Source organism: Pleurodeles waltl, chromosome 6 (genome assembly GCF_031143425.1).
Source record: "Pleurodeles waltl isolate 20211129_DDA chromosome 6, aPleWal1.hap1.20221129, whole genome shotgun sequence".
Lineage (NCBI taxonomy): Eukaryota > Metazoa > Chordata > Amphibia > Caudata > Salamandridae > Pleurodeles > Pleurodeles waltl.
The window spans coordinates 511,350,724-511,374,989 of record NC_090445.1 but is presented as its reverse complement, the minus strand read 5'-3'; the positions used below and the strand labels follow the sequence as shown (position 1 = coordinate 511,374,989).

Here is a 24,266-nt window from a genome sequence, read left to right as displayed (position 1 = left end):
GGTGACTTTTTCCTCTGTAGTCTGAGAGAAGCCACACATTTTCTTCCACCCAGCATTCCCCAAGTCTCCTGATAAAAATGGTACCTCACTTGTGTGGGTAGGCCTAGTGCCCGTGGCCCAAAGAAAACTGACCTGTTTTTTGTACAGTGCCTAGATGTGGATTTTGTCCTCTAGCTTAGCTGGTACCTAGGGAAACCTAGCAAACCTATAAAAAAAAATTAAACTGGACACCTAGGGGAATTCAGAATTGAGTGACTTGTATGGCTCTCACCAGGTTCTGTAACCCAGAATCCTTTGCAAAGATCAAAATCCCCCCCCCCAAAAAAAACACTTGTTCCTCACATTTCGGTGACAAATTTCCTTCCACCCAGCATTCCCCCCCAAGTATCCCGATAAAAATGGTACCTCACTCAGACCTAGTGCCCAAGTCAGTAAATGCCCCATATCGCAACGTGGACACATCACATTTTCCAAAAGAAAACTGACCTGTTTTTTGCAAAGTGCCTAGCTGTGGTTTTTGGCCTCTAGCTCATCCAGCACCTAGGAAAACCTACCATACCTGGACATTTCTGAAAACTAGACACCTATGGGGAACTCAGGATGGGGTACCTTGTGGAGCTCTCACCAGGTTCTGTTACCCAGAATCCTTAGCAAACCTCAAAATTTGGTAAAAAAACCACTATTTCCTCACATTTCGGTGCTGCAAAGTTCTGGCATCTGAGGGGACCCACAAACTTCCTTCTACCGAGCGTTTCCTCAGGTCTCCTGATAAAAATAGTACCTCCCTTGTGTGGAATGGCCTGGTGCCCGAAACAGGAAATCCCCCAAAATACCATGTGGACACATCAAAATTATCAAATACAAAGCTACCTGTTTTTGCTTGGGGAGGGGTACCTGCGTTTTTGGTCCTGGGCTCAGCAGCCATCTAGGGAACCATACCAAACCCCAAAATTTCTGAACACTGGACATCCAAGGGAGTCCATAGAGGTGTGATTTGCGTGGATCCCCCAATGTTTTCTTACTCAGAATCCTCAGCAAACCACAAATTTAGGTTAAAAAAAAAAATCAAATTTTTCCAACATTTCTCTATGGGATCACCGCACCAGCACAAATTTTCCTCTCAACCAACATTCCCTTCAGTCTAAAATGTTATCTCACTTGTGTAGGGGGGTAGTGACTATGACAGGGAAGAGCCAAAAACATGTCAAAAATGAGGATTCCTGCAGATTCCAGAAGGTTCCATCACAAAATGTTGTGATTTCAAGTAAAGTTGGAGGTTTGCCGGGCATTGTGGGTAAGAAAATGGTGCAGGGTGCATGTGAAGCACACCACCCTGGACTCACCCAGATTGTTAGTTTTCAGCTGTGTCTAAATCTTGTACATTTTTCTACAAGGCAGCTTCCCAAAGTCCAAAAAGTGCAGCACTCACCATTCCAAGTGGGACGATTTTCAGAGTTAGACAAACTCTCATGGCCCAAATGTAAAAACCAAAACCCTAAATAATCAAATGTCCTCTTGCTTGCCATGGGATAAGATGTTTTAGTGTGTGGAAGGAGAGGTGAAAGACGGTTACCCCTTCAGTTGGGGTGGGGGCATAACCATGCCCATACTGGTTGGTAGCCACCACCCACTATTTTTTTTTTTTATTCCTTGGCATCTAGTATGCTTTTGCCCCCCCCCCTGGGGAGTGTATTGGGGGGGTTAATTGCCCCATCTGCCTACCGGTGGGCAGAACAACTTTGTCCCCATGTATTTGGGGTGGGGGTATGGCCATGGTCTCTAGTGGGCTTTCTGCCCCCCTTGGTGGCAGATGGGCCTTACAAAAATAGGCCGAACTGCCCGCAAGGGGGGTAGAAATAGGCTACAGTAATGTGCCCGGTTAGAGAGCGACCCTTGCCCAAGGGGATGCCCCCCCAAACAAAACACACACACACCAATCCCTCGTGCCTAAATGGTTTCTGCCCCTCCCCCCCACCCCCACCCCCACCAGGGGCTGATCTGCCAAACAGAAATAGGCCGATCTGCCTCCAAGGGCGTAGAAATGGCCTAAAATAAATTTGCCCCCCAAGGGAGCAACCCTTGCCTTGGGGGTCGCTCCCCATTTGTAAGAAAAAAAAATAATAATCTCTGGTGCCTAGTGGTTTCTGCCCCCCTTGGGGGCAGATCGGCGTAATTAAAATAGGCCGATCTGCACCAAGGGGGTAGAAATGGACTAAAATAAAATTGCCCTCCAGGGGAGCGGCCCTTGCCTTAAGAGGTCACTCCCCTTACGTGAAATTGACACCAAACAAAAATCCCTAGTGTCTAGGGGTTTCTGCCCCCCTTGCGGGCAGATTGGCCTAAGGAAAACATGGCCTAAGGAAAACATGGCCTAGGGAAAACAGGCCAATCTACCCCCAAGATGGGCAGAACTGGCCTAAAATAAAATTGCCCTTCAGGGGAGCGACCCTTGCCTTAGGGGTCGCTCGCCATTAGTAAAAAAAAATAAAAAATACCTGGTGCCTAGTAGTTTCTTCCCCCGGGGGGGGGGAAGAAATGGCCTAGATACAATTTGTTCCTCCCAGGGGAGCGACTCTTGCTTAAGGGGTCAACCCCCTCCTGTGAAAAAAAAAAAATGTAAATAATCCCTGGCATCTAGAGGTTTCTGCCCCTCTGGGGCATAAAGGCCTAATTAAAAAATGCCCTCCAGGGGAGCGACCCTTGCCTAAGGGGTAATTTCCCTTTATTGTTTATATATTTAAAAAAGAAAAAAAAAAATCCCTGGTGTCTAATGGGTTCTGCGCCCTCACACCCCCTGGGGGCAGATCACCTAATTAAAATAGGCTGATCTGCACCGGGGGGCAGAAAAGGCCAAATAAATAAATTGCACCCATGGGGGAGCGGCCCTTGCCAAAGGGGCCGCTCCCCTTCTACATAAATAAAAAATAAACAAAGATCCCTGGTGTCTAGTTGGCATTTCTGCAGCCTGGCTGCAGAAATGCTCAGAGGGACATTAAAGGAAAGGAAAGGCCTTTCCTTTCCTTTGAAGCCTCTGTCTGCCCTCACCCCAACGACTGGAAGAGAAATGCAAAGCGGGCGACCTCTGATGATGTCAGGGGAGTGGGGTAGGGGGGTCAAAGGAGGAGGTGGAAGGGATTCCCCTTCCATCCCTGTCCATGGGAAGAGGGTGTGAGGCCCTTGGGGGGAGCGCTAGCGCTTCCCTCAGGGCCGGTACCAGGACGATGTGGTTATGTCCCTGGCGCCTGAGGTGGGGCGGAGTGCATCTGATAATGTGTCTATAATAGAGACAGAGAGAAGAAGAGCACCCAAGAGGTTAAAAGATATATTTTTCTAATTAGAAACAAAGAGGGGTGGGCAGAGTGCGTCTGACAACGTGTCTATAATAGAGACAGAGAGAAAAAGAGAGGGAGTGCAAACTGAAGGGTAGCCTGGTTTGTGAGTGAGGAATGTTCTCCTTCAAACATAGTCCCAACTTGAATATGTAAAAGTCATTAAAAATCAGTTTGGTCTGTTTTCTAGCATGTAAACAGCAGTCATTATGTGGAACCCTTCTACTTCAATTTTTAACCCATTGAAAAATGTTTTTTTGCAACTCATCTTTCTTGGGCCATACTACGTTTGTTGATGTTCCTTATTTTTGTCCTCCATGTCTGATCATTTTGTCTATCCTGTTCGTAGGTGCTTGATGTTTTTGTTTACAAATTGACACAATGATATTACTGAACATTTTGTTTGGCTAATTTGCTTGATGGTGCATCACCTTTTTCATTTTTTGGAGTGTGCAGAACAATGAAAAAAAAAAATCAAGACAATAAGTGCTCATAATTTGCATTTGAAAAAAACTTTATTGGTTAACGTCAGGCATCTATTGCTATTTTCTTACATATTAACTGTTATATTTACAGTTTTGCCATATGTAAAGGCACTTTGAAGTTACAAGTTAATCGATTAGACTCGGTTCATCAAATTGATACAAAAGCAGCGGTTTTAACAATACCCTTGCTTCAGTGTCTAGTTCATCCTTAAAACTTTGCTTTAAACAAGTTTGCCACTTTACAAATCATATTAGACCAGACCATATTAACACACACAACTTCACTGTATTTCTTAGAATGCTAGTACAAATGGTCTCGAATTTTTCTCACTAGAGATTGAAGTACATATTACTGTAAAAATAAACATAAAATTGCTTCAAGATATTAGAGGATAGGGCAGGAAATTATGGTGACAACAGATGTCTTACTTCTTCATCACTGTGCTAAATCAGTGCTTTTTAATCCATTCAGGTAACAACTCAAAATATCATAGTCTCATGCCCAATACATATATAATGACACTCTGTTTACAGCATTTTCGATTTGTTTATAGTCTTATGAATCACTTCTGTACATATTCAATTGTTTTACTGTAAGGTAAATAAATAATGCTTTGCTCAATCCTCTATAGTTTGTCATACCAAAAGTTTCTTTTTTTTATTTTTATCTTAAAACTTTGGAAGACGTGAGTCATGCCAAATGCAACACGAATTAAAGAAATAAAAGTAGGATGGATCTTGATTCCTCTGTAGCAAAGCAATCTTTACAAAATCAACACTCTACGAGGTTGAATAATGGAAGAGAGAAGTCTGTTAATCAATCTTGACTTAAATTTCTTACGCTGCATTTTCAAATACATGAAGGAGCTTCATCCTATGATGCAATATTAAAACCTTGATACAAAAATAAAAATGTCATGGTAGAACCAAGAATAATAATTATTAATAATTCTCTAACCTGAGCCATCTTCCTCATTTGCTAAACATATTTTTTTCTTAAACTAAATTGAGAAAAGAGTATACTTCATATAAACTATACACATTTGCTGGTAACATCGAGTGGTGTTTCAGTAGACTCTGTGATCTAAGTCTAATTACCAGTTTACATTTTTTCACATCAATAAAAGTGCCAACACTACCTAAAACTTGTTTACCATATAATGTGAATTGTTCAAACTATACGAGTTTCAAAAGCAATCTATCAATAGCAATGCTGTGCAGTGGGAGCCAACTTTTACTCCAATGTGAGAAAGAATGTTCTGTTGAAGCGATGGACATTTAGCTAATGAAACATTTCAGTTTCAGCACTGTCAATAATAAACTTTCCACAAGAGTGCTAAAAGCAAAAAAAAAGCAATCAAGGTTTTTAAGGTGCCATACCAACTACTTTAGATGTAAATGCCATGTTACTGATTCAACATCCTTCCCTCTTTTTTATTACAGAAAAGTGCTACTACCTTTCCCCTTCCTTCATTAAGAGACACACTTAAAAAACAACATCATGTTTAGAACCAACACATCAAAATAATTTAATGTAATCAGTGTTTTTTTAAAAAGCATTTATTTAATTCAGTGTTTTTAAAGCATTAATTGTCAACTTGCAATAACTTTGGAGTGTTGAGCTTATGGATACCTATGGGAAATATATACATAAGATGTACAATAGAGGTAAATATCTGGGTGTTGAACTCCTGCTGGATGCAAAGGACATTAAACTCAACATTCGTTGATCACGGGCAGGTGCTGCCTGGGGCAAAAACATTGTAGAGAGCACAATTTTTAGGAGCTTCCTGATTTAGTATTCTGAACCAGTTTCCAGAAACCACTATTTATATGATACATGGATAGGGTTCATTCTGGTTTTATTTCGATTCTGACATGATCACCCACTCTATGCAAGAGTTCTCTTATTCATTTATATTCATGGATTTGTGAAGTGTGAAGCAGAAATGTCAAGGGATCAGGTATTATAATGCTTTATACCAGGCATTGCATACCATTGCACATTAGTCAAAATGATGTTTATCATGAGTATCACAAGGTGCAATAGGTTACAAAGGGAATTTCTTAATTCCAGCATGGCCTAAGTGAGTATACTTGCAATCAAGATAATTTTTTTATTAGCATTTCATTGATTATCAGTCAGACGTTTTTGGAAACACTGATGAACATTCTGCCAATCCAGAGCAATTTCACACAATATATTAATGTCTATGTAATTAAAGACTAGCTGTAAATGAAGACCAAATCAAACTGAAATAGCTACACATACCAATTTGTCGATGGACATGACAATGAGCCAGAGTTTCCCGATGGACTGCTATTGTGCTGCATCCGATTAGATATTTAATTGGTCAAGTCACTCAATAGAAGTCAACATCGGTCATCTATTGATTCCTTTGTCAGTGTGACACCAATCACTCATTTAAATAAGATTAGCATAATAAAGGGGTATCAAACCACAAAGCTATTTATTTAGATAAATGGTAGGTTATTTCCCCATGAATGCTCTTTTATAGACAGTTTCCCGACTGGAATTTGGGACTTAACAATGTCATATAGGCTTAGATGAACAAGAGCCAGTGAGTACAAACACGTTTTGAACCGGTAGGGAGGCAACACATGGAAAGAAAGATTTTACCTAGCTAGAAATAGGATTGACCGCTAATGTATAACTCAAAGCATGTGCAGAAGAATACATCTAGATATGAAGTACTCTGAGACTGATTTTGCAGAATAAAACAGTACTGTTGGACCTAGCCTTACAACTTCAGTAATAGTGCCTATTACTTGCATAAAGCTTGCAAATTAAACTATTTATATGGGGTTGATTTAGTCTCATAAAACTGCACATCTATACGTAGGTGTCCATATACAAGTAGGCATAGCTGCAAATAGTTTATACATAAAGCAGAAACCCTTCTGCTATTTTGCTCCTAAGACTAATACAATGAATTTTACATGCCAAACATTCTAATGCTCTGTAGAGAGTAATATTTGCATGTACTGTTCAAGTTAATAGCTGTTAAGAAATTGAACTATCAATCGTATTAAATTAGCTTCTGGGAGGAGGGTGGGAACATGTGAAATCTACAGCATAACGTTTTCGGTTTGTAGCATGTGTGGCTGTAGATACACATGCTCTGCATAGTCTGTAAAGCATTCATAGCAGGCAGATAATGCAGATGTTAGGAATAATGGTTTTAACACAGTCAAGCCATCCGTATCTTGTAGCTGGGCTAGTATGTCTGCACAAAATTGCTTCATAAAGGTGTGCGGTGTTGACTAAGTAGCTGCGTTGCGGATGTTTCGCAGTGTGGGTCACATAGGAAGCCATGATCACTCCTTTCTTCTGTGTAATGTGGCCTGGCAGGTACAGCGAGTACACGTTTATCTTTGGGGTAGCAGGTTAAGATACATTTGTCACCCCAGCTTGCAGTGCCTTGTAATGTGGCATCCTTTCTGGGGTTTAGAAAAAGCTACAAACAGCTGGTCAGTTTTGTGGAAGACCTTGGCCCAGTCAATATAGTACATGACTGTCCGCATGAGATCCAAGGTGTGCAATACCCCTTGTGTTACTGAATCAGGGTTGTGGAAAGAATACGGGAAGCTCAATAGTTTAATGACTAGGGAAGGGTGAAATTATGAAGAGCAATAAGTTTGGATTCCTTCTATAGACCGCTATCTCATTGTACACCTAAATAAATGGTTCTTGAGTGGTGTGTGTTTGTAACTTGCTGATGCATCTGAACAAGTTTATGCTACTAGCAAGGCCACCTTTTGAGAAAGAAAATGCAGGTTGCAATAATGTAGGGGTTCAGAAGGCATACCCATAAGCCTTGTGAAAATTACATTAAGGTTTCACACTGGGGATTAGGGTGTTCCTGGGGGTATCGTTTTTTTTATGTCCCTCTGTGATCGTCTTAAACATATGAATCTTGGAAAGAGATCAACATTCCCTGTTCTGCATGCATGCCAAACTATTTTCTATTGTCATGTTAATAGGCATATCTGTAACATCGACCAGATGAGGCTACTTAATGAAATGTCTTAAAAGGTACTGGCTCTTGTTTTTACTATTTCTTGCTACATTTTATTTGGAGGGTAGAAGATAAGTAACTGCTCAGTAGAAATGTGTGCATTTCACTCATAAATGACGTATCGGAAGGCAGATATATGTGATGTACTCAGCCTGTTGGTGCGAGGACAGGCATCTTGGATATAAACTCACTGAGGGAAAAGTATGATTTGGGGATCGAGGCACTCTTTAGTGATGGACACCAACCTAATTACTGAGACCACGCGAATAGGCAATCTTAAGGTGCAGATTGCAGAATTAGTCTCAAGGGCTGTGCCATATTTAAGAAGGTTATGAAAAATGCAGAGGCAGTTGTAGCATTATCTGAACACAAGGCCACTTGAAGGTCTATGTTCCTAGACAATCAAACAGTTGTGTTTGGTCTAGGTAATTAGTGTATGTTGAATAGGACATAGCACATTTTTAAAAGATCACTATAGAGAACACATGAGCAACGTAGCCAAGAGGAGGTTATGCAGGGTAAACCTGAAAATAAATGTAAGAACTTACGTTTCTCTCGGAGTTCTCGTTGGTTTTCCAGATAAATAATTAGTGTTAAAGGCCGTATTAATGTGTAAGGAGACAGAGAGATGCTGGCATGTCGCCAACATATATTTTTATTTTTGGACATGCATTTAATGCACAAAGGAAAGCATATGGTAAGCCTATGATTCACAGTTGGAGTGTTTAGTGGGGCATTTTGGGTCTTTTGCTTTTGAGTGGAGCTCTAATCTTATGCGTATGTGTGTTACTCTGTAATAGCCAGTGCCTGTTTTTAATTGCAGACCATCTGAACAATTAAATCTACATAAAACATGGCCTCACCAGTGGATAGATGGCCTGTTAAAATTAGTCTTTTTCTGCAAGTATTTTTTTGAGGTTTTGTGGCTGCTGAATACATAGAGTATGTACCCTGAAATATCAATATTGCATAGGTCTGGATATAATGCCACTTGGTAAAGACAATGGAGGTCCTTGTGACTCCGATGAGTAGAACTTTGTAGTGTCTACTTACCAAGAACTGAAGATTCTGGTGATGGGCGAGATGGATGTGATGAGGAAATGGGTATCCTTCAGATGTAGAGCAATCATGTAGTGCCCTTGCCTGAGCAGCCAGATAAAGTACAGTGAAGAGATTCCTTTGCCACACTAGTGTAAGGGGAACAAGCTGTATTGCTCCCTTTTAGAGAAGAACTTGAACCTTTTCCTTAAGGAAAGGCAGGTGGTTTTGGATGAGTATGTGGTAGTGTGGTGGTTATGGTAATGGGTGGTGTGAAGTTCTAAACAGTAGCCCTTGCTGAACCTCTGCTAAGATTCATTAGTCTGAGGTGATCTCCTCCCACTGAAGAAGGAAATTATTTAGTTTCAACCAGTGTTGAGTTTGGTGTGGGAGCATGGTCGAGTCAGTGTTTTGGCTCCTTTGACAGAACTCGATCTATCCTTGCTTTTACTACTACTTCCCCAGTAGCTGGCCCTCATGTATCCTGCCAGACATTTGTGAAAGGCATGCTGCTGGCGCTGGTAGGTGTCCTCAAAGTGAAACCTGTTGTATCTCAACAGCAAGCCAACCAAATTAGCAATACACAATTGAGTATTCCCTACAACCAGCACACACTTGTCAGTGGAATTGAGGTGCTTACTCTGCTTGTCTGGTGGGGCTGACTCCAGTGGCTTGACCAGAGACCTGCTTCCTTGCGGTGTGTACCATCAGGGAGTGTAGAGAGACTTTGTCACGGAGGTACAGTGGGTTTCTGGGCAAAGCCTTGCACTACTTCTCGATCTGTGAATTGACCACATATACACTGACCGGGTATTTCAAATGGCATGGGGTTGATTTAAACATGCTCATAAACGTGAGGAGGAACTGAACAATACTTCAGTCTAGAAGAGGGTCCCAACTAAAAAGCCATCCTCCACCTGTAAGATTTCCATGTTGAATTTATGATGTGGGCTGGCCTCTGAATCATGGCATGATATGGAGCGATGTCATCTGGGGAGGATGGCTGCACCAGTTATGGTTCCGAATCTGGGTTGTTCGTAGGGTTGGCATTATATTTGTCCTAGGATTGCCCTTGTCCCTTGCCCTAGGAGGCAGGTCATGAGAGTCTGCTTCCCATAAGGACTGCTTGAGTTTGAGTACGAGTGCACTGACCTGCCAGAAGACTCTGGTGGTGGTGGAGGTACGAGCCTGGTGGTGGTGAAGGATGTGGTGGTGATTGCCTGGGTGTGGAAGGTTGACGTGGAGGGCTTTGTAGTCTTGTCCTTGTGATTCTTGGGTTAGCCTCCGTTTCTTAGGAATTGGGAGCAGCGTGGTTGATGGTCTTCCTGTGGGCGGCTTTACAGTAATCTTACCAGTCTGTGGGTGGATAATGAGGTGCTTTTGCCTGGCATTAAGTGCCTCCACTGGTCTTTCCAGGATGGTGCCTTGGATTCCTCCAATCTTGGTGAAAAAGTCCTCTTAGTTGACTCAGCAGTCCTTCAGATGCACTCAGTGTTTATTTCGGCAGTGAAACGGGAGGCTCGAGATGGAGGGGTCAATAACTGACAAGGCTAGACACCCTCTAATGTGAGCTTACTTGGCTCTGAATCATTTTCTCGTTGCCAACCAAAGCCCGAGGTTGGTGGTGCACCCTGGTCAGAGTTCAAGAACTGAATAACGTGGAAGAAGTGCTCGGACTCAGCAAGAAGGGAACATAATAGACCAGGATTTCATCCCTTGCTCTGCAGAAGTTATACTCATGTCCCCTGCCATGCCAGCCTGTCCAGAAATATTTTTTATTGCACCTTGGAAATAATTGCAAGGATGTGCATTCCATTACTCCTGTCCTTTTCTGGGACATCCTCCATGGAGACAGGAGCAGACTCCAGTAAGTAGAAGGTGCCAGAGGCAGCGAGCGCCTGGACGCTGAAGTGAAGCAGTTGCCGATGGCAGATGTAGAGTGATGTTCTCATCTGCAGAATTGGAGGGCAGACACCAATTGTGCTGTGACCGAGTCACAAGTCTAGAAGAGTGGAGTAGTTAGGCCTGAAACACTAGATAGCAGGAGTATGCAGAACATATGTATCTACAGCCACACATTCTACAAACATATAATTTCTTGATGAATAACTATTTAAATTTGTAAAAATGCTAAGAATTGTGCCTACATTTGAATTAATACATTTTAGATGTGTTTTGTGTAGAGTAGCATCATAATGATAGCACCAAGATATTAAGGTTACTAGCGGGTTCTCAAGTCAAAGCAGGTCAATTCTACTGCTTACCCTTCTCTCTTTCACTGCACAAAGTGTGGCCTTCTCCCTAGAAAACGACATTTATTTTTTTGCAATCGACACAAATATTTGATGCCAAACAAACACTGTAAACAATGCACTTTTGTGTAGTTGAAAACCATAGAGAATCCTTTAATGATAAATATGCAAATATAACTTGATTTCTGTTTTGAGCATAATCCGCAATGTTCTTAGGGGGTTAATGTTTAATTTCAGCTGTACAGACTGGCTGAAACTGAAGTTGAAGGGTGCCTCTGATATCACTTTGATGCAGTGTTCTAAATGCTGCAGCAAGTTCCTCCATGAGAGAAGGCCACAGTGTTGTCTTCCGTGGCCTATGCTAACTGGTGCGCTGGTAATGATTTTAGGCAGTCTTATGTTACTGTTACTGCGACTCCCCCTACGGTGGACTCAAACAAAGAGGCAAAATGTTGTAACTCTTGACTGATACTCCAGTCAGCACATTTTGGTTGATTCAAAGTGAATACATTTACAGCAAAGCAATGGCTGAAGGGAGCTGACAAAAAGTCTTCTCTATGTATTTTTACTATTAAGTACTAATTTTAAAATAAAACCCACAGCTAACGTGGTGTTTGTCAGTTCTAAAAATGACTATTAGAAATACATTATTTGTAAAATATCGTAAAAAAGACAGAGTTAAGAAAAATAAAGAAAATACACTTCAAGAAGTGGCAACACTGCCTCTGAGCCATTTTGCATATTCATATTGGTCGCTAAAAAATGTTTATTCCTGGACCACAACATGATCAACAACTGATATTATCTGCTCTGGTCCTAATTGATTTTCTTAAATGTGAAAGCTGTATGTGTACACTAAAAAGGTACCCGGTTTTCCTCACAGAAAACAATATCTGTATCTCAAAATATATATTTTTAAAACGTACAGCCATGGATGTCTCAGCTGCCTGAATTGCACCAAAGTTCCATATATTACATGCCCATTCAAGGAGGTAGAAAAGGTCACAAATAACAGAGGGCTATACTCCTTTAATAACACCCTTTTATTTCTCTTTAGGCTTGTTTTCAATCCCAGATCATATTATAAGTTATACGATTTGAAATTCTGATCGTATCCAAGGGAGGGGAAGTCCTGTTTGTGTTTTTTATTGTAAGTTTACTATCCAGACAACCTTCCAAAATAGAATGTAACATTTGCAATTTCCCCAACCGTGAGATTTGGTTTACTGTGAAAGCTACATATGACTTTGAGTCCGAGTCAACATGCAAGTTTGCGGCGGTGGCTTTCTCCAGCAGCTTTTCGTAGGAAAATTAAACAGGCCACAATAACAAAATAACTGCAAAATTAAGACACTGAGATGTTGAATAAAAAAATGCTCTTGCCTTAATGCACAGTTGTTACGAAAATAACCCTATAATGTAATTCTGGTACAGGTGTGACGCAGTTTTGCAGAAATTCTTTCTGGTATGACAGTTTTGATACCATTTCTTGAATTTTTAAAAAGGCCTATTAGGGTGCTACTGGAGAATGATGCCCTAATGTAGTGGTAATGTGCCAATGAAGAGATGCTACCGAGTAAATGCTGCATATGTGGCAAAAGAGCATTTACCTCTAGACAAGGTAGTTTGATGACTTGGTAAACCAGATTTGCAGTTTATGACTCCTTTGAACTATTGAAAAGTGTTAAGAGCAGACGTGGCTTGCCTTTAGTCGGCTGTATGTTTAAGCCAAACGAAAATTTCCTTAGAAGTTCCTGAAGACTCAGTGCTAAATGGCATACTATTTTCATAATTACTAAATCATAACATAGTAGTAACAAGATAATGAAACATACACAGGTTGATAAAAAAAACATGTCGTGACACAAAGCTTAGCACTCAGGGCCCCACATCATGTATTACATTCACACACAATAAGTCATTTATTCTGTCCTTGTGCACTTAAATATGTAGATATTCCTACATATAAAACAATACTTATAAGATACATTCACCAGTGTTAAAAACAGTATAGTGCTTAAACATACAAGATTAGGAAAACGACAGTAAACATGTGACCCAATCAATGTTACTTTCTGCTTATCTGAAAACCACATTGTTATTGCAGTATTAGTTCAGGCACTTAGTGTAGGTATGATTAACCGGAACGAAGATTGCACAAATTACTTCTATAGGATTACATATTTGATTTCTGTTCTAGAGTCTCCATCTAATACACACACTCGCAGGGACAGCCACGATTTCACCCTCTGTTAAGAAGAATGTGACTTCGCATCTTTCTTTCTAAAAACAAGTAGGAAAATGCTACATTCAACAATCATCCACATAGATCTCTATTTTTGGGGCGTGGGGGTGTACATAATCTCTTTTACAAACAAAGTTTTTTTAATGGCAAACTTTTGGAGAGCAGCAAATATTTGTTTCCTGTGCCGAGACTAACGTTAAAGGACAGACATTCCCTTGTTTTAGATTGGCCACAAGATTTGGGTTCTTACTGTGATTTCCTCACTCTTGAAATTAAAACAATAATGTTAAAATAATTGATTACATCGCTCATTCAGCTAAAGTTTTGAATAGATTTCAGTCCACTTGTGACAGTTGAAAAAAGGCCAGTTCTTTCGATGTTCCTTTGGATTATAATATCACTTACAATTCCGTACACATTGTCTATTGACATAAAATGCATTCTTGCCCACTGGGATAAGAACATTCATCTACCACTGTTTAGTGCTATACGCTCATCCCACAAAAAAATGGCAGTTCATAATATTTTATATGGTAAGAACCCTAAAAAACGTAAACTACATTTATAATTATTTCTTCTAATATTAAAATAAATAAACATATCTGACCATTTTAGATTGTACTTGATCACTAAAATCATTGCCTTCTTTTCATTATGTAGGACTCAATAGTATGGAATGTGCACAGCTATCTTTTTTGGTCAGTAGCTAGCTGCTAGTAGGCAACATAGCTTCAATTTCTTTTCCATTGGCTATTACCACATTGTGAGTACAGCCATTACTAGACATATTGTCCATTGTGGCCCCCACAGAAGACAAATGGGTGGGTGTTTTGGAAATCGGGCTGGGAGAGGCTGGAGACTGAGCCAATCCAGGTTTTTTGGGAGGAATTGGTGGGGGAATGCCTCTTTCCACCCTCGGTATTGTTGGAGATTTAATGCCAGGAGATAAAGGACTCAACGGGCAGGACACTTTAACAGGGCTCATTGAATGATTCAATTCGTTTCTCTGTGATGTTGAATTGGCCAGATTTCTGTAGTCTGTGCCAAAAGGCGAACTGTTAGGGGCTGCTGGTTTTGATGGTACTTGATTTGTAAATCTCGAGAGCACCTGAGTGACAGTATTTCGTGCCATCTGTTTTGCGGCTGAATTATCACCCATTATTGGAGATAGATCCCTTGGAGGTGGGCTTTGCAGTCCAGTAGCCTGTTGATCTTGTTCTGATTGAGACTGGAATTTATGCCGGGCAGCATGGAAACGTTGGTTGATGCCAACTTGGTACGAGGACTGGTAACCTGGGCTACTAGCTGATGCACCAATCAAGCGCCTGCTGAGCACTGGTGAAGAGCATGGAGAGGAAGTTAAAGATGAGGCAGCTGTACTGCTTGGAGACAATGATATCCCACTAGAAGGAAGCTGAGCAGACATATGAATAGGAGATTCCATTCGGCCAGGAGAACTTCCATTTTCAGAGATGACTTCATGAACAGAACCAACATGTTTCTCGTTCTGGTGTTCTGCATGAAACTGGAACATGTCATCACTTGTCTGCATTCCCATGTTGTAATGACCATTTGTTTTGGTATATGAGTGGCTGGGCATGGGCGGACTGGACAATGTAATATGATCAACTCTATCAATACCACTTGAACTGGTTTTCTCATTTTGGATATGCTCGGTTTGGCAAAACACAGAAACCATTTGAGGATATTCCGTTTCTACACCAGTGGATACAAAGGTGGAGTTTTGGTTTCGCTGCTTTGTGTTACCAGTAGCTTTCCCTGATGCCTCCAGGTCCTCGAGAACCTTTTTTAAACGTGCAATCTCTTCATTCAGTGCCTTTGTCCTTTTCTCTTCTCTGTTGAGCTTAGCTTTCAGTTGCTCTCTCTCGATATCAAACTCTGAAAGCTGTTTCTCTACTTGAGCCTCCATCTGAAGACCACGCTTTTTTTCTGTGGCAAGTTCCTCCTCCAACTTAGTCACTTGAGTTTTCTCCTTCTCCAGTTTCAAGCTTATATCTTCCACACGCTGAGCCTCTTCTGCTGCTTTGCTGGTTGCTTTTTTGCACTCTGCCATGAGCATTGACGACAGCTGTTTATGACGAGATTTCTCCTCCTCCAGTTGTGAAGACAGCTTTTTATGTTCTTTTTCTAACTTTTTCACTTGCGATTTTTCAAAATCCAACTGGAAACACAAAAACAAAATTTTGAAATTATTTCAGAATAGTGAAAATGTTCACGAAAGACAAAATGGCATGTTTCATGATCCATGTTCCGTGTGTTTGCCTTAAAGAAATGTGAACAATATCTAACACTTCATACTTGAAATAAACTAACCGCATCAGTAGCGTTCCACTGAGCCAGAATTATTATTTTGAATTAATTTGAAAAATAAAACGACAGTTTTCATGTAACACACATAAAAAAAAATAAAAAATAAACATCATGAAACACAAGACTTCGGGCTAAATGGAAATCTCTAGAAGAATGTGAGAATACAAATCAAGCTGGTTATGACTCCCTCAATCAGAAGTCACAATCATGGATAACGAATTAGGTAAATAGGCAACCTCAAATAAACGTAATCGTTGAGAAAGTCCCGTCTTAAATTCTCCCATTCATGCAAATGCTGTCTAAATGGGCGACCTTTCAAATAAAAATGTTCTAAACACACTTTTATCTTGAATTTGAGTACATACTCTTTTGCTTGGAATTTCACCTACACAATTTATTTTGGACTTATGATTCTCTGAATAAGTCACCATATATTTTAGTCAGACGACACCTAGGCTCATGATACATAAGCCAAACCAGCCAGATACATTCCTGTTAATCTTTAAAGCTGTAGCCCCAGCGCAGAGGGAGCTTACATCAAACCCACTGCTGCTTGCTGCCAGCCCACTTTAACCTCACCTTCAACAGAAGGAAGAAACTGGGTAGTCTGCAAAGGATGGGGGAGTTTGACAGACTCCAACCACATCTTGTCATGAATCGAAGAGATCCGTTAGTGTTCTTTGCACACTTCACCCAAACATGTTTAAATGCTGGTCTACTACTGATGTAAAATTTGAAGGTGGGGTAACAGTGCAGGGCAACTGCTTGCTAAACATTATTAATATTCAAACAAACAATGGCAAAGCCACTATATCTCACCTATGCAAGAGCTACTGGTTTTGCCAACATGTTTTAGCAATCTTCTAACTCACTTTAGCTGTTCAGCCTGGTTAAAAGTTAGTGGCATAAAGGAGAGTGGAGTAGAGCGGAGCAGAGTCCTGAAGCGGTGTAGAGTTGAGTAGCATGGGGTGAAGTGGAGTACAGTGTCGTGGAGTGGTATATTGTGTTGTGGAGTGGGGTAATGGGTGTTGCCTAGAGTGGAGCACAGTGTACCAGAAAGGAGTAGACGGTCTCAGAGTGGAGTGGCATAGAGTAGTGTAATAGAGCAGTATGGCAGAGTGGAGTGCTGTGGCATAGTGTCAGAGTTGACTGGAGTGGTGTGAAGTGGAACAGAGTGGAGTAGTGTGTTGCAGAATAGAGTGGAGTAAAGTGGCATGGAGTGGTGTAGAGGGAGTTGTAAAGGGCATCATAGAGTGGCATAGAGTGGAGCAGAGTGTCAGAGTAGAGTTTAATGGAGTAGAGCATCAGAGTAGAGTTTTGAAGAGTGAATAAGAGTGGCCTAGAAAGAAGTGATGTAAAGTACAGAGATGCAGAGTAGTTTGGCATGAAACAGAATGGCATACAGTGCATTGGTTTTGAGTAAAATGGTGTATAGTGCTTTGATGTAGAGTGGTGGAGAGAAGAGTGGAACGGCACAGAGTATATTTCAGTGGTGTAGAGTGCAGTGGCATGAAGTGGCACAGGGTGGAAAAGACGGGCTTAGAGTGCAGTGGCATAGAGTAGATTGCTTTGGAGTGGAGAGAAGTGGTGCAAGGTAAAGTGAAGTGGTGCAGTACAGTGGTGCAGAGTAGAAAAGAATGGCATAAAGTGCAGTTATATAGAGCTCAATGATGTAGAGTGGCGTAGTGTGCAGTGGCAGGGTATAGTGGTGTGGAGAGCAGTGGTGCATAGCAAAGTCCAGTGCATTGGGATAGAATAGAGTGGTGCAGAGAAGAGAGGTGTAGAGTGCAGTGGTGCACAGTAGATCAGAGTGACATAGAATGCTGTAGCGTACAATGCCATAGAGTGGTGCAGTGGCATACTGTGATACTGTGTAGTGGCAGAGTGCTGTGGCACAGAGAAGAGTGGCACATAGGTCAGTGGCAGAGAGTGCAGTGTTGCAGAGAAAAGTGTGAGTGCGCAATGTTGCAGATAGAGTGTCACAGAGTGCATAGGCGTAGAATACGTTGGTGTGGAGTGCAGTGGCAAAGAAGAGTGTTGTAGAGTATGGTGGCGTAGTGCATTGTCTTTGAGTAAAGTGGTATAAAGTACATTGTGTAGAGTGCAGTGCTTTAGAGCAGAGTGGTGTAGATTGCAGTGTGGTAGAGTAGAGCGGTGCAGAGTGGCTCAGAGTACAGTACAGTGGTGTCGAGCGCAGTGGCCTTGAGTAGAGGGGCATAAAGTGAAGGGGAATAGCTTGCAGTTGCATAGAGTAATTTGTTTTAGAGTAAGCTGGAGTGGTGCAGGATAGAGTGGAGTGTCCTAGACTGTAGTGGTGTAGAGTGCAGTGGTGCATAGTAAATTAGAGTGCATTGTCAGAGAAGAGCACTGCAGAATAGAAAGGTGTAGAGCGAAGTGATGTAGAGTGCAGCGATGAACAGTAAATTAGAGTGGTGTAGAGTGCAGTGGAGTAGAATGCTTTAGAGTGGTGCAGTGGAATACAGTACAGTGGCACAGGGTAGAGGGGCACAGAGTTCAGTGCCAAGAGTGCAGTGCTGCAGAGTAGTGCCGAAGAGTGCAGTGCTACATATCAGTGTTGTAGAGTGTGGTGGTGGGGCGTGCAGTGGCACAGAGTGAAGTGGTGCAGAGTGCGGTGCCACAGAGTAGAACAGAGTTGCATAGAGTTCAGTGACAGAGTGAAGTGGCATTGAGTAAAGTGGTGTAGAGTGCATTTGCAGAGTATCACTGAGTAGACAACAGTTGTATAGAGTGTAATAGTGCAGAGTAGATTGGCGTACAGTGCAGTGGTGTAAAGTGGTGTACGGTGCACTGGCATACAGTGAAGTGGTTAGAGTAGAGTGCAGTGGAGTAGAATAGAGTGGTACAGAGTGGAGTGGCACAGTGTTGTGGTGCAACATAGATTGCATTAGCATATATTAGAGTGGAGTGGCAGAGTATATTGTTTCAGGGTGGAGTGAAATGGCATAGTGGAATGCTGTATGATACAGAGCAGTGGTGCAAGGTAGAATGTAGTTGCATAGAGTGCAATGGTGCAGATTAGATTAGAGTGGCGTAGAGATGACGGCCCAGAGTGCACTGGCACAGAGTGGAGTGGTAAAGAGTAGAGTGCATTGGCACAGAGTGGAGGATTACAGAGTAGAGTGAACTGGCATAGAGTGCAGTGGACAGAGTGCAGGGTTGCAGAGTGGAGTGATGTAGAGTAACACAGACTATGGCAATGCATAGCAGAGGGGCTCGAGTGCACTGGCATAGAGTAGAGTGATGCAGAGTAGAATAGAGAAATGTAGAGAAAAGAGGAGTAGAATGCAGTGATGGAGTGTGGAGTAGTGTAGAACAGAGTGCAGTGATGTGGAGTGGTGAAGAGTAGAGAGGAATGGGGTAAACTGGAGTATGAATGGTGTGGTAGTGTATTGCCATTACAGACAACAGATCTTCAACTGAAATGGCTATTACATTTGCACAGACATACCGTTTTATTGATAAAAGTACATAGTACATAAATGATAATGTGTGGAGGTGTCATAAGCTAGTGTACTGATGAGTTCTGATGATATTAATATATTTTTCCACCACACTTCAAAACTACCAAAATTAACCCCAGTAGCCAAAATGATTGTCACAGAAATCTTGAGATCAGAGAAAGAAAAGTAAACAACAAGCTCCCTGGAAGACAAAGCTGGTCATCTGGCCTTTGCCTTTGAATGCACAGCAAATGTGAAGACATAATAACAAGATTTAAAGGCCTGTTCACAGAAAGGGAGCGTTTGGAAGGATACTGTAAATAAGTTTGGAGAATGGAAGGGACAAACTCAAGCTGGACATCCTAAAGCAAATAAAGCTAGCAAATAGAAAGCAAGAAAATGTGAGTTACAAACCACCAAAGCCAATTGTAAGCAATGCACAGAATGTTCTCCCAAGGAAGCTTTCTGAATGTCCCCAAGATGTCATTAGCAAACCAGACAGCTTCGCTGTCTGCTAGGCTTCGAGCTAAAAATCAATATTGTGCTGGTACCAGGTCTTTCAAAAGTCTGGGAAACACAAATAAACAAGTCACATGTAAAATTGGCTTCTGTATTTTCCAGCCTGTCAAATATGAAGCAGACTCAGTAAGCCTGAGGTGATATTTTTTAAATTTAATTGAGAATATATGTCCTTTAGAAAACGTTCAGTAAATTGTTATTATGTTTTTCTCAACAGGATTTATCTTGTTGGTGGCGAATTGACTACTGCCCAGTTAACAACTGGGTGGAGAAGCACAGAGGTTAAGCCACACCAGCCTGCCTTTAACCGTTGTAGCCTATAACGGATTACGGATTACGGATATTGTAAATATTTTTATAAAGGAATATTACTACTCTAAATGTGCTATAATTGGCATAAATGTTATTAATGGAACGATGTGAGAAAGGTAGTGATACACAGAGCTATTACTTGACCTTTCTTGTATTGTTTGATAAATACTAAATTGACTGTGTTCCCAAACACTTTACGCACTATTAAATCAGCGAACAACATTTTAAATAACACCATTGCTAAGTGATTTAAAATCAAATGCTTTTTTCATCTGCAAGTCCCTCTGCGCCTACGTGTTTAGCTTTAAACATAACAGCCACATTATTTAGCCATTTCCTTCAAGATACTGTCTAATCAACAAGTGCGCACAAATCATATGTGGTAATACAGGTGACTTTTTAAACATTTTGTTACTACAATTATGACAATGGACACTTTTGTACATATTAAAATAGCATACAAACCTTACCGTATGAGGCATGTAAGTTTACCCCACCCCAAAACTAGTAGCTCTGGATGAACTTTATCCAGGCACTCCATTCAGAGATGGCGCTACTAACTTATGAAGTGTGCCTTCACAAACATCCTCCTATTCCAAGTTACCTGATGACCTGTGAATCTGGTTTAACTCTTCATTTTTTTACGAGGGGAAGAGTAGAGAGAAGATACAGGAGCTGTTAAATCAGTCACATGAAGAAGCAAAGAGACAGTCTGAATCGGTTGTTTACTATTTACTAGCACTCTGCAGAACAGTTTAAAAATATTTTGAAGAAAAGTACAGGGTGCACAAAATATAATACTGAAAGAATGTTGTCTGTCGCTGTTTTATTATGAGCTCTTCACTTTATGCCAAGTATGGTAATATGATGTGCACAGCATTTTCTGTACAGCAGCCATAAAGGGCTGCTGTATAATAAAATGAATTTCGGAATTTCTCTGAGCATCTGTCATTGTACTTTCTGGACATTACTGACACCAGTGTAGCATTCACGTCAATAGTTTGCAAATATGTACCTGCTGAATAAGTCGCTCACGTTCCTTCTCCAACATGTATGTGACATCATCACCCTCTGCTGTATCTTGAGCATGCTTCTGCCTTTCATCCTCCAGATCCTTGATGACCTGGAAGTAAATAAAAAAATTATTTATAGAATTGTAGCTGCATAACCTGGCCTGCTCCCAATACATTAAAGATCCTGGCGTGATAGGCTATATACTGTACATATTTGCGTACGAACTAAGCAATATGCTATTATTTTATGTTACTTAACTTATAAAGCGCATGGCTACCCGAAGGCCTCCCAGAGCTAAAGGACAATCCCCTGACTAAGAAGGAGAGACGGCTAGGTCTAGAATAGCCAGGTTTTAAGTGCATTTCCAAAATTAAATTTGTGACTAGTTAGTTTGAGCCTAAGGGGAACGGAGTTCCACAGTTTAGCTCCCAGATAGGCCATCGTGGCACCACCACATGTGGCTTTTTTGACTCTAGGTAAAGTGGCCAATGCTGCCGACGACGACCTAAAGTCTCTGGTAGGCTTATAGAAGGATTCCAGGGTCTTTAACAGAAAAGGGCCTGTGTTATACAATGACCTATGAATACAGCATAGAGTCTTGAATTCTATGCGCTGTTCCACTGGGAGCCAATAAAGAGATGCAAGGACTGGATTTACAGAAGTATGCCTGGGAATTTCTAATAGGAGGCGAGCCGCAGCATTTTGCACCACCTGCAATTTCCTTTTCACATATTTGGGGGAGCCTAGAAACAGTCGATTACTGCTGTCAAATCGGGACAAAATGATCACCTGGATAATAAGCCTTTTCGCAAGTGATGGGAGTATTGCGAGGACCTTCCTTAAGAGTCTCATTAGTCCAAAGCAAATGGCAGAGATTTTCTTAGCATGCTGTTCCAGTGTGAGTTGGGGGTCTAGCCAAATTCCTAGGCTTTTTATATACTTCTTAGGCAGAGGCAATTCCCCCAAGGAGCTTGGCAGCAGAGGATTCTTACCCGGGCCAGGGTATTGGCCCAAAATCATTATCTCTGTTTTGTCAACATTTAGTTGGAGCATACTATCCGTCATCCATCCTGATACTGCCTGTAGACAGGTGGACAGTGAAAGTCCCTCCGAGGCTGACTTTGTGGAAAATGAGACCACCAATTGGGTATCATCTGCATAGGAAACAAGTGAAAGTCTAAATGATTCCACAAGCTCAGCTGGGGGGGCCACATATAGATTAAACCGCGTGAGGCTGAGCGAGGAGCCCTGTGGCACACTGCAGCTACAGTCAAAATTGTCAGAGAAATATGATTGGTTGAGGACCTGGAATTATCTACCCTCTACAAATGTGGTAAGCCAGCTAAGTGCTAGACCCTCAATCCCAATCTCCTTCATCCGTTGACCAAGCACATGATGATCTACTGTGTCAAAAGCAGCACTTAAATCGAGAAGTATAACAGCTGTAACGTGACCCTGGTCTATGCGATTTCCAGCCTCTTCCATGATGTGTATCAGGGCTGTTTCAGTGCTGTGAAGGGGTCTAAAACCCATCTGAGTAGGGTGAAGGATATCGTTATCCTCCAAAAACAGAGACAATTGAGTATTAATATATTTATCTAATATTTTGGAGGGGATGGATATATATAACGATATGGGTCTATAGTTCTTGAGCAATGTGGCATCCAGATTGGGTTTCTTTAACAGCGGCTTGACTATAGCATGTTTCCATTGACCGGGGACAGTGCCCTTATATAATGAGGTGTTCAATAGCTCAATCAGAACCGGAACAATAGCAGAGGCCCCCGAGCTAGTATATAAGGAGAAGCCAGATCCAGTGGCGATCCTGATTTGAGAGAAGTAAGGAGCGAGGCAACCTGATCCTGTGTGAGAGGTGTAAATTGAGAGATAGTTGCTATACAATTGTTGGAAAGGTTAACCTGACCTTCCAACATAGCCTTACTCTTAGGAAAGTTTTAATAAATGTCAATGATTTTTTATTGAAAGAACAAGGCCATGTTGTTACTGTGCTCTTCCGAAGCTTCCGTGGGGTCCCCATCTAGGGGAGACACAAGAATTTCTTTGAGCACCTGAAAAACCCCTTTGGAGGAACCAGAGGCTTGTTCAATTCTATTAGCATAGTAGATGTTTTGTGCTGATTTTATCTCTGCATGGTAAAATCTAATCGCCTTCCTATAATCATCCCTTGCTAACGGGTCATAAGATTTTCTCCACCTTCTCTCTAAACCTCTACACTTTCTTTTAAGAAGTTGCAGGTGAGGAGTGAACCACTGAGCGCCAGTTTTCCGGCGACTACCGTTTATTTTCCTATAAGGATGTAGGGTGTCTAGACAATCGGTGATCCAGTCATTGAATGGATACATTCCAGTGTAATTTCTGTTGAAAAAAAATAGATTTGATGCTTTCCAGCAAACTAATCCATTCACAGGTACTAAGTTTATACAAATGCCTACAGGACTGAGCTATTGGCTGCGAGGATCCCATTACAGTGGGAATAGCTAGCTTAAATGAAATTAGAACGTGGTCTGACCGGGTCAACAGAAGAGGGGGCTTAGAAGTTAAGGCTGCTAACTTACTGAAGACTAGGTCAATGGTGTGTCCCTTGTCAAGAGTGTGGCCTCTAACCAGTTGCCCTAATCCCAGGGCATCCATGTCGCCTACGAGGCGTCTAACTGCCGCCTGGTCTAAATTATCTGCATGGATGTTAAAATTGCCAAGGATAGTGAGGTTAGGTCTCTTACATATTAATTCGGCAAGTTGATCCGAAAGAGAATCTAAGAAATTTTACGGGGAGCCAGGGTGACGGTAAAGTAGAACTCCTGAAAATGTGAATTGCGGATTAAGCGACAAAGAGAAAAACATACTTTCCCCTTCTGTTAGCTGAAAGGGACGGTATGTAAGCTTAGTAGTTTCTTTAGATATAATAGCGACTCCTCCCCCTATAGAGGTGGTTCTATCCACCCTTGTTATCAGGTATCCCGGAGGTAATGCCAGATTGATGTCAGGCCCAGACCCCTCGTGCAGCCATGTCTCCGTGGGGAACAAGGCTGTAGGCCAGAGGTCTTCAAACTGGGGGGGCGGGCCCTCCTTGGGGGGTGCCAAACTCTGCCCAAAAGAAATATTATATAGATAACATTTTGCAGAAGCATGTTATTGCAGTTTTAAAAAGGTAACAGTACTTAACTGCAATGTTTAAATAGGTTCAGACCTATTTAAACAATGCCATCTTTCTAAAATAAT

At 41.5% G+C, this 24,266-nt stretch overlaps 1 protein-coding gene across 1 annotated transcript in view; it reads right to left on the bottom strand.

Moving 5' to 3' along the window:
• Window positions 1-8,774: 8,774 nt before the first annotated feature.
• The window catches only part of CTTNBP2NL (CTTNBP2 N-terminal like), a 159,783-nt gene continuing 144,291 nt past the window's right edge, over window positions 8,775-24,266 (bottom strand). The window contains exons 4-5 of the mRNA XM_069238666.1: window positions 21,028-21,135; window positions 8,775-15,571 (exon numbers count right to left, since the gene is read on the bottom strand). Of these exons, the coding sequence (XP_069094767.1) occupies window positions 14,096-15,571; window positions 21,028-21,135 (1,584 nt within the window). The 3' untranslated portion in view covers window positions 8,775-14,095. The remainder of the gene's footprint in view (window positions 15,572-21,027; window positions 21,136-24,266) is intronic.